This window comes from Aspergillus steynii, assembly GCF_002849105.1.
Source record: "Aspergillus steynii IBT 23096 chromosome Unknown P170scaffold_6, whole genome shotgun sequence".
Lineage (NCBI taxonomy): Eukaryota > Fungi > Ascomycota > Eurotiomycetes > Eurotiales > Aspergillaceae > Aspergillus > Aspergillus steynii.
Window position 1 is genome coordinate 1,865,634 of NW_020194403.1, and position 10,567 is coordinate 1,876,200.

The 10,567-nt window shown below is 47.1% G+C and overlaps 4 protein-coding genes across 4 annotated transcripts; 3 read left to right on the forward strand and 1 right to left on the reverse strand.

Moving 5' to 3' along the window:
* Positions 1-143: 143 nt before the first annotated feature.
* Positions 144-4,445, forward strand: set1 (histone methyltransferase SET1). The gene is made up of 2 exons (XM_024842896.1): positions 144-4,169; positions 4,223-4,445. The coding sequence occupies exons 1-2, from the start codon at positions 542-544 to the stop codon at positions 4,324-4,326; spliced, it is 3,732 nt and encodes a 1,243-aa protein (XP_024702303.1). The 5' UTR covers positions 144-541; the 3' UTR covers positions 4,327-4,445.
* A 1,186-nt stretch (positions 4,446-5,631) lies between these two features.
* Positions 5,632-6,942, reverse strand: P170DRAFT_511661 (uncharacterized protein). Its single transcript, XM_024854911.1, has one exon. The coding sequence runs from the start codon at positions 6,857-6,859 to the stop codon at positions 5,666-5,668; it is 1,194 nt and encodes a 397-aa protein (XP_024702304.1). The 5' UTR covers positions 6,860-6,942; the 3' UTR covers positions 5,632-5,665.
* Positions 6,943-7,091: 149 nt separating this feature from the next.
* Positions 7,092-7,891, forward strand: P170DRAFT_438717 (U4/U6-U5 snRNP complex subunit LSM6). The gene is made up of 3 exons (XM_024849668.1): positions 7,092-7,283; positions 7,337-7,450; positions 7,524-7,891. The coding sequence occupies exons 1-3, from the start codon at positions 7,178-7,180 to the stop codon at positions 7,544-7,546; spliced, it is 243 nt and encodes an 80-aa protein (XP_024702305.1). The 5' UTR covers positions 7,092-7,177; the 3' UTR covers positions 7,547-7,891.
* A 200-nt stretch (positions 7,892-8,091) lies between these two features.
* On the forward strand, positions 8,092-9,304 carry P170DRAFT_448698 (S-methyl-5-thioribose-1-phosphate isomerase; the record flags this gene model as incomplete). Its single annotated transcript, XM_024850985.1, has 2 exons — positions 8,092-8,618; positions 8,692-9,304. The coding sequence occupies 2 exons, from the start codon at positions 8,092-8,094 to the stop codon at positions 9,302-9,304; spliced, it is 1,140 nt and encodes a 379-aa protein (XP_024702306.1).
* Positions 9,305-10,567: the final 1,263 nt, after the last annotated feature.

Consider the following 10,567-nt stretch of genomic DNA (forward strand, 5'->3'; position numbering starts at 1 on the left):
AGGCAGCGAGCGGTAAAGTGGTGACCAGCGGGTGAACTGAAACTCTTTTCGCCCTGCCCTTGTGGTAGTAACTAACTTAGGGGAAAATTTCTTCCACCACATACCCAAGTAAACAACGCCCCTTTGCGCATTTCTTGTATAGCCATTTTCTACCCCAGACACGCTTCTCTGCGAGTCAACCGCGTGGTACGTATTATTTTACCATCCCGTGCCAGTGAATTATTTTGCGCCCTATCCCTTGCCCGTCGCGTTGGTAGGAAACCGGCGACATCAAACCTCACACTGACCGTTTTCACTTCTTTCAAAGTGAGAAACCTTCCGCGCGTCCCTCCCAAAGAACGGGAAAGGAGAGAACAAGAGAAAGAAAGGGGAGGGTCATTCTGCTTTCTTTCCCGGGCTCGAATAAACTCGTCATCTACCGTTCCCCCGGAATTCTACGGCCTAAGCCAGGGGTTGTTCCACGCGCTAGCTGGTAGAAAGTGTTCAAGGATGCTGTCTACTAGTTGGAGAGGTTTTGGTTTTGGCGTGTAGCCATCTCATTATGTCGCGTTCCTCGGCGGGTTTTGCGGATTTTTTTCCAACTGCACCGTCAGTCCTCCAGCAAAAACGGTCTAAAGCAACCCGGGACCGACCTCGACCTCAACCACAATATCAAATCCACAACGCTCAAGACGATCAAGGTCTTTTAGGTGCTGCGGAGGCAGCCCCTCGTGCTACGCATAATGATGGATCTTCGGAGGCAGTTCAAGACGCTTCCACAGGCGATGGGAACACACATTCCGAGCACGCCGCCGGCAAGCCTACAAGTTTTTTAAACGCGGGTGTCGTATCTTCCACTCACAGCAGGGCTACAACAAGCTCGCATGAGGCGCATCCCGACACACTCACACCGCTCACCACAGCCGACGTGTCTCCTTCTCACAAGCACAGCTCACCTCATGTCAAGGTCCCCGCTGGGACTGTTGGACAAGGGTCGGTGGTATCAAAGGCAGAGTACCAGAAGCTTGAGGCGACCCCTCTCCAAACACCTCCGACGCCGAAATCGCAAAGTTGTGCAATTGGTAGCATTACTGGCTACAAGTTGATATACGATCCTGACACCGACAAACGATCCTCGAAGGAAAAACGCAAGAAACCTCGCTATATGGACATCAATTTAACGGAGCTGAATGATTGCCCGTCTGATCCTCGACTTACTATACCGAACTACAGACGGGGCGCCGGCTGCAAACAAAAAGCAAAATTTCGACCAGCACCCTACACCTTGAAACCTTGGCCATATGATTCCTTGACAAGCGTAGGCCCTGGGCCTCCTGTCCAGATTGTTGTCACCGGTTTTGACCCTCTTACACCCATCACATCAATCAATGCTTTTTTCTCGAGCTTTGGGGAAATTTCAGAGATAAACAATCGAACAGATCCTATTACCGGCAGGTTTCTCGGGATATGCTCCATAAAGTACAAAGACAGTGGATCTTTTCGAGGTGGTGGACCGGTTCTTGGAGTCAATGCGGCCAAACGCGCTTATTTCGAATGCAAAAAGGAGCAGCGGATTGGAACACGCAGAATCAGGGTCGAGCTAGATCGGGACGGTGTCGTTTCCGAGAAGATTGTCTCCAGAGCTGTCGATGCACAAAAGATCGGACATAAAGGCCATTTGCATACTGCGGAAGAGACAAAACCGGAACAACAGGCGAAACAAGAGCCTCCACCAATGGCACCGAAAGGGCCCTCAGGAAGATTATCCATTCGATCAACGGCGGTGGTGCCCGAGGGACCAAAAGTGAGCTTCATAAAACCTGCGGTCCCATCATTAGTCGAAGATATTCCAATCCTGAATCAGATCAAACGCGATCCATACATCTTCATTGCACACTGTTACGTTCCAGTTCTCAGTACAACCGTTCCACATCTCAAGAAGAGACTGAAGTTATTTAGCTGGAAAGATATCCGCTGCGATAGAACAGGATATTACATCATATTTGAGAACTCTCGACGTGGCGAAGAAGAAACTGAGCGTTGTTTCAAATTGTGCCACATGAAACCATTATTCACGTATATCATGAATATGGAAAACCAACCTTACGGAAATCCCGGCTACGAGCGGAGCCCCAGCCCTGAACGATTTCAAGCGGAGAAACGCGCGAGAACGGAAAAGGAGAGGCTCAAGAAAGAGGCAGACTTAGATCTCGAGGAGGAAAAGAAGCAACGCGCTATTGACCTCGACCCTTGCAAAGAAGTGCTTGCCATCATTGTTCGGGATCTAAAGGACAAACTTCTCGAAGATGTGAAGTCGCGCATTGCTGCGCCGGCCTTGTATGACTATCTTGACCCAGCTAGACATGCGGCTAGAAGGAAGAAACTGGGTATCGCAGAACCAGATGGCATTAGAAGACCAATGTTTCGCATTGACTTTGATAGCCGACTTGAAACACCTGATTCTCGTTCTGAAATATCCAAAGCGGGGAGCCCATTTAACGTCTCTGGTCTCAACGTTCTCGCACTTCCGCGAATCAGGAAGGCCCGCCGTCTTGATTCCACAAGTGCCGCTTTCTTAGATGAGAGACGCAAGCAACCCTTGCGGAGGAAAGAAGTTCGACCACTTTATCACCGGCTGCAACAGTTGCATGAAGATGATGACTCGGACGATGAACAGAGAAATTCATCCATCAAAGACATTGACGAACAAGAAAGTCGACCCCCCAGCCGGATAAGTTCACCAACATCTGATTCCGACGGTGGCGATGGATACGTCTCAACGTTCTTGGAGGACTCGACTGCGAAAGATTCGACACCCGAGGCAAGGAATTCAGAGTCTGGGGATAACGATGGGACACTCCAGGGAGAATCGCTGACAAAGTCTATACGGTCAGGCAGTCGTGAACTTTCTCCTGCCTCGCGTAAAAGAAAAAGGCTAAGCGAAGAGCTTCTAGCGCGAAAGAGGCAAAAAGGAGATGAGGAAATCTTTAGTCCCAGCTCAATGGTCGACGAGCTAGGTCAACACACTGAAGAAATCTCAGGGTTTCACGGGGCTGCTGATGACGATGGTATCGCGGTCGGGCAGCATCTTCATACGCTACAGAGTCTCTCGGCCCATGGAGACAAAGATTGGCGGAAAGAAACAACCAGGGCAGAACCATCACTGGCAAACCTGCAAAATATTGATATCGGTTCTCCCATCTTTCTCAATGGGCGTCGAGTTTTGCTGGGTCCCCTTGATGAAGTTGGCACAGAGCGACGGGAGGGAACAAAAACAGGGGTTCTGTGGAATGTTTCAAGTGATGAACCTCGGTCAATTGTCGAAGACGATGAAGCAATATTCATGGACCTTGACGGTTGGCAGAATCTTATCAAGGATGAAGAGGATTTGCGCTTTCTCCGAGATATCCTGATCGAACAGCCAAAGTCCAATGTTGGAAGTCTCTCGGCGTGGGCATGGCGACAGAAAGAGATCAAAGCACTCAATGGGCCTGGTAATGTGGGCCCCGTACATGAGGGAACGGTCATCCATGGCTACTATGTGTCCAATGAGACAGGTGCAGCTCGAACTGAAGGTCGGAAGAGAATCCTGGAGTCCGAGAAATCAAAGTACCTCCCACATCGAATCAAGGTCCAAAAAGCGCGCGAGGAACGTGAGGCCAAGGCAAAAATCGATCCACATGCAGTTGCTGCTGAGGCGGCAAGGGCTGCAGTGGCGAAGACCATTTCTAAGTCAACATCCCGGTCAACAAGGGTAAATAATCGTCGTTTGATTGCCGACATCAACGCTCAAAAACAGGCTCTCCCCACACAAAGTGGTGACGGTGACGTCCTTCGTTTCAATCAATTGAAGAAGAGAAAGAAACCCGTGCGTTTTGCTAGGTCTGCCATCCACAACTGGGGCCTTTATGCCGAGGAAAACATAACCGCGAACGACATGATCATTGAATACGTCGGAGAGAAAGTCCGACAGCAAGTCGCTGACATGAGAGAAAGGCAATATTTGAAGAGTGGAATTGGCAGCAGTTATCTATTTCGAATTGATGAAAACACGGTGATCGACGCCACCAAAAGAGGGGGTATAGCTAGGTTCATCAACCATAGCTGTACACCTAACTGCACAGCCAAGATCATCAAAGTGGATGGTAGCAAACGAATTGTTATATATGCTCTTAGGGATATTGAAAGAGGTAAGTTCAACCCTAGTATCTTCAATTGGACAAACAGGCTAAGAAGCAAGCAGACGAGGAACTTACATATGACTACAAGTTTGAAAGAGAATGGGATAGCGATGATAGGATACCATGCCTCTGTGGTTCAACCGGGTGTAAAGGCTTTCTCAATTAATAATGCATGCCAGTTATGCCCACATGCAGTCTTTCCCGCATATGTTTATGCCTGTGCTCTTTAACTATTCCGTAGGACATTTGCTCATTCGCCCCCCTTTTTTTAGAATACTTTGACAAGAGGTCAGATTACCCATTCTGGGATGCTCCTGCTCGAGCGAGGGTTTGGATTCGGGCTTGTACCTTAGCAGCTGCAATGAGTGCAGCTTCAATAACATTTGACGTCCCGTGGTAAATTTATGAAGGCTTTGCAACCATTGGCATTCGCATTTTCCAGTCCTCCAACAAGGAGGGTCCCTTGCTTCAGAGGGCAAAGGCAAAAATGTTGCGCTCTTTCTTCATCGTCCTCTTCTCCTTTATTCTTCTTTCGCTCTGCCTCTCTACCTCTTTGCCTCTTTGCCTCTTTGCCTCTTTGCCTCTTTCTGCTAGCAACCACACTGCCGTCTATTGTAGAGGGCCACGGTTTTGGGTGGTGAAAACGGGCTTGTGGTTTTAGACTGTGGGAAGATATCAGTTTCTGCGAGTAAATTTTCAGGGCACGGAACGTCTCAGACCTAGATGGCTAGGAAGAAGAAAATTTGCTATCCCCTCCTTAATTAGATATTCGTGACCACAGTTTCCGCAGCTCAATTTCCCTTCTACCACTTGCGTCTCTAGTAATAGTCGGTGGAGTTCTCTTAAGATCTGCTCATCTTGGAGTGCATCTCCCTCGGGTTTTCTTTCAGGCAATTTTGGGAAGCCAAGCTTATAGAAAGTAAGTGTTAGACATCCTTGGTTCTGTCAGCGAAGGATTTGGGTACCTACCTCATTTGCTAGAATCTGTAACCCGTCCCAATCAATCCTAGGAACAATATTACGTATAAACTCGGGTTGAAAATCGATCTCTTGCAATTCCAGTTCAGCATCCTGGAAGTGGAGTGGAAACGAGGCTGGTGATGTCTTGCAGTCCTTCACGGCACACGTCAAAAAATTAGCCGTCAGTACCTTCATGGTTCTTGCTGTGTCCAATTATTAAACACGGTGTCTGTTCTTTCTTTCTCGCTTTTTCTTTTCTTTTCTCTTCTTTTTCTTTTTCTTTTTTTCTTTTGCGGGGGTGAGGGAAGGGTGCAGGGAAGGATGGAGGACGACCCAAAAGAAAAGTGCCTGTATAAGGTAGGTATAGGTAATACGGTACAGGCTTTACAATACCCGCTTCGGTGTGCGGGTAACAGTAGGTACCTACGGGACGTCCGGGTCCTTCTTCCTCGAGGGCCCAACACCTACTAAACAGCACCTAGGCTCCGAAAAGTAAATGGACAACGGTGAGGAAAGTAGGCGCATGTTTGCTTCATAGAAATGATTTATTTGATGATAACATCCACCAAGTCATCGTCTGTCATATCATGGTCTGCAGCGCAGGAATGGGGGTCTAGGCAATCACCGTCAAAGATGAGATATACATTCTGCTCTGCACGAATTGCGTGTGTGTCACGGTAGGCTGCTACCAACTGAGATATCGGCGTCTGTGGACTAGCATAAATTTGGTAATTTGCATAACCAGGACACTTGAGGACAAGTTTAAATGAACGACACTCAATCGTATCGTCAAGATTCGGAGGGTCCTTCAGATGCTGTCCTGGTAAAAGCCTAAGTGATGCTAACGAATCATTGGAGACTCGATCGTCCATGACGGCTTCCATATGGATATAGATGCCGCCACAATCATCCAAATGAGCGTCGCGGAATGTGGAGGTTCGAAGATCCGTATTTGCATGACGCCCTAGGCTTTTGCACGTTGTAACATCGAATAGTCTTCGGCCTTTCCATGTCAAAAGCACAAAGCGATAAAGTTCTTGTGGTAGATTCTGGTGTTCGCACCATGCTAGACGGACATCTTTTAACGGCTGGTGCATCTTTCGTTTGATGACAAGCGACTTTGTATTTGCGATGTTTGAGGATACGAGAATTTGGACTGTCGAATCCTCGTGGCGCTGGCCGGTGTTGATATCAAATTGGGGAGAACAATCATCTTCACTGTCCTGCTCATGTTCATGAGTATGTCTTGCGAGCGATTCATCCTGCCAGGTGTTGCTTGGTGATCGAACGGGAGTGTCCACGGCACAAGGACCTTGAGGTGGCGTTTGATTTCGGGGTGTCTTCGCAGTCTCTGTTGACAAAATGGCGGTCACGCGCATATCACTTGGTCTGGGTACCTTGATTGAGGAGCTTCTACGGGCTTTGTCCTCACTGGATTCGCTTTGGCTGGTAACTCCGGGAATAGGCTCATTGACTTGGCGGTTTGCGACTTGGTTGTTTTCAGGTGAGATCGAAAACGCCACATCTCCAGGATGATCATTATCAGACATGTACTGGCTCCTACTTGCCTTTCTATCTTGCGGGGAAGAGGCACAATCAAGATTGATAGACCGAATCCGAGCCTCCCGGCTGGCGGCCACAATGTCTTCATATGTTTGATCAGCTCTGCGATAAAATTCATGCGGCGTTTCACCATCACCGGTGTTGGCCCAAGAGGGCCTTTTAAAAAAGGACCGCATCCGTGACAGAGCTTCAGAGGCTTCGTGGGTCCGCAATTCGAAGATCTTGAAGTATAGCGAGCGGGATTTAGGGAGGTAGATGTACGGCAGGTAGTCATAGTGATGATCTCTGGCCCGCCCATAGCTTGGCCGGTAATTTATGCGTACAGAACACCTTGATACTGTACTGTAACGTCCGACTTGGAAGGCACGTGCCGTTGTCCAGCGCCCTACTCCGTAAACCCCCATCCGTCTGGTAATTGATCCGGTTCTGCTCATGATTCATGACGCTCTGCTGCAAGTTCACCTTATTGTGTCAAATATAAACAGCAGAAGAGCATGGAAAACGGCACATCGTCAGAGGGCCGAGACCCGTCAACTTTTCTGGGCGAAATCATTGGTGCTCCGGTTACAGTGAAGCTAAACTCCGGTGTGGTGTACAAAGGTTCCAATTTCCCAAACCAAAACAACTCTTGATTGTATCTAATTCCGGTCCAGGAGAACTTCAATCAGTAGATGGGTACATGAACATCGCTCTCGAGAAATCAGAAGAATATGTGAATGGCAAATTAAGGCGCGTGTACGGCGATGCCTTCGTTCGAGGAAATAATGGTAGGTCCATTTGACTAGTTACAGAAGCTCTCAAATCAAGGTGGCTGATATACAATTATTGCATTCGGTACAGTTCTTTACATCTCGGCGCATTAGCTCTGGCTATATCAGCGAAGTCTCTGGAGGACATCTCATTTCTCTAGTCGCAAGGTCCTAAGGGTGCAAAGGAGTTGATTAGCGTTGAGCCTTGATAATGTGTTGTCAAGCAGCGCATACATGGCGAGGAGTTATGGTTTTTGAGGTCAATCATATTAAGGTTATCGAAGAGGCTACAACCGTGCAAGATGTCGCCCCCTGTTGATTCGTTTTTTGGACAAAGGAGATTGCATCTCTATGCTACCGTACCTACTTGTACCTGCTCGTACGGGGCTTACGTGCATATTTTCTTGGTATGGTTATGACCTTATGACCTATTCTATATTGTAATGTATTGTATTGCGGGGTATGGCGTACACGTATTACCTAGGTGGGCAAGTGCCGTAACCCCACCACACCTGAGTAGAAGCGCTTGCCGACTCTGGAACTTTTCACTGAGCGAATTATTCATTTTTACCTGCATTTTCCTCAGCAAGCTGGGATATTTATTATTGACTCAACTTGCCTCCCAGTAAGGCCGCGCTATTTGTGTTTCGAGGTTTAAAATGAGCCTGCAAGCAATCAAATACCACGATGGCAATCTGGCCATTCTTGATCAGCTACAACTCCCGTATGTGGAAAAGTACTTGACAATACATACGAGCGAAGATGGCTGGCATGCCATTAAGGAAATGCGAGTTCGAGGAGCGCCTGCCATAGCCATTGTGGCGGCCCTGGCCCTGGCTTCTGAGCTCAGTGCGCTCATGACGAGCAGCCAGTTACCATCCGAAACAGAGGGCACTCGAGAGTTGATTTCTGGGAGATTACACTACCTGGTAAGCAGCAGACCGACTGCTGTTAATCTGAGTGATGCTGCTCGAAAGCTTGAGGCTGTGGTGGCCGATAGTGTCGAGAAGCCCGACTCTACAAGCTATAGTGTTGCATCTTCCTATATCAAGTCTGCTGAAGAGATGTTGGCCAAGGATCTGGAGGATAATCGAATGATCGGGAAGTATGGCGCAGACTGGATAATGGAAAATGCGATTACTACCCTCGAATCTAAGGCCACTGTTCTGACACACTGTAACACGGGGTGAGTTTGTGACTGCTGATAATTAAAAGAAAAAAAAAAAAAAAAAACTTTGCTAATTTCGAAATTCGACTAGCTCTCTTGCAACATCAGGTTATGGAACAGCATTGGGTGTGATTCGTGCCCTGGCGTCAAAAGATGTGCTGGAACATGCATACTGCACTGAAACAAGGCCATACAACCAGGGCTCTCGCTTGACAGCATTTGAGCTGGTTCATGATAATCTACCGGCCACTTTGGTAACAGATTCCATGGCTGCCGCACTCTTTGCAGGTGTAGAAAAGGGCGTGAATGCGGTTATTGTGGGGGCAGATAGGGTAGCAGCAAATGGCGATACAGCCAATAAAATAGGCACATACGGCCTCGCTGTCCTAGCAAGATACCACGGAGTTAAATTCCTCGTCGCCGCGCCGTTAACAACCATCGACTTGGCCACCAGGTCGGGCAAGGATATTGTCATTGAAGAACGACCCGCCTCTGAAGTTGCCCAGATAAGAGGTCCCTGCAAGGAAAGTGATTCTAACGGAAATTTGAGGTTGGAGACTGTTTGCATAGCAGCAAAGGGAATTCAAATCTGGAACCCTGCGTTTGATGTCACTCCCTGTGAACTAATTGACGGCATAATAACTGAAAAGGGTGTTATAGAAAAGGGCAGTGACGATCAATTTCGACTGGGGGATCTGTTTTGATCCTGCTTGGCTAATGGCATCTCTGACTTTTGGGGTTTTTCATTGGCACCACTTGATGTTTGGTGTTGTCCGCGGTTCTCGAGCGCAATGAGGAGGTCATCGATTCTGCATTCTAAGGTGCTGAGCTGGTCCTCAAGTGCGGATGCAGTCATCTCGCCACTGGATGAAACACGTCAGATATGCGATAAATCATAGAACTATGTCTTTTTTGACAGTTTCCATACTTAGCAATGTCATGAAGGGCCTGCTGTGAGTCTGTCAGTATTTTTTGCGTAACAGCATGCAACTTTGTCTCTTAGGGTAGCTAATGCCTGTGGTTATTGTAATAACATGGGCATCAATAATAATAGGTCTTCCTTACTTGTACGATATCGGTCTTGCCTTGGTTGCGTGACATGGCTGGAGTAGTAACAAAGTAGGTGTGTTTATTGCAATAAGATGAATAGCCTTGACTTATTTGCAGGTAAAGGGGGAAGAGTCTGGGTGGATCTTCGATAAGTTTGCCAGGCGGGAGGTCCAAACCGGCTGGTGGAGAGAAGATGTGTGTTGGGGAAGAGGATGCGTGCTATCGGGACAGCCACTATAAAGTTAGCAGGACGGCTTTTGAAGGTATGTGCTTAGCATATTTTGTTACAATTCCGCCCATAAATTTGTGTAGTTGAATTTACCAACCCTGCGATAACAAATTTGTATTCTAAGCTTATTTTAATAAATATTTCTCTATAACTAAGTAAATACATAGGTGCGGAAGCCCAGCATTTATCATTATTAATCAACAGTTAATTTGAAGTTATATAACTATTCTTAGTTATAAATAGTAATTTAATAAAAGTATTATAGATAATAAACACTTTAACTATAGTTTATAACTAGCTTTAAGTGTTTTATAGTAATATAACTATAAAATAATAATTATCTTACTGTCACGGTGCAACCTGGCACCGTGGTGCAGCTGTGTTCTGTTCTGTCCTGTTCCTACCAGTTTCTCCCGTTCCTGTTCCTGCCTGGGGTTTATATATGCGAGCGCAGTGCAAAGCCTTTGGCTTTGCATACTAGTCTTTTGCCAGTAGTGCAGTGGTTAGTACTCCTGAATGCGCCCAGGGGTCAGCACCATGACACTTACAGTTATCTTACAGTTTAAACCAATAAGATTACTTTTGTGTTGTAGTTCAGGTAGTGGAGCGATTGATTAGTTAAATCATCGCCTTACTCAAAATCCCGCAATTTAACATGTCATGAAATAAAGTTATAAATTAACAATCT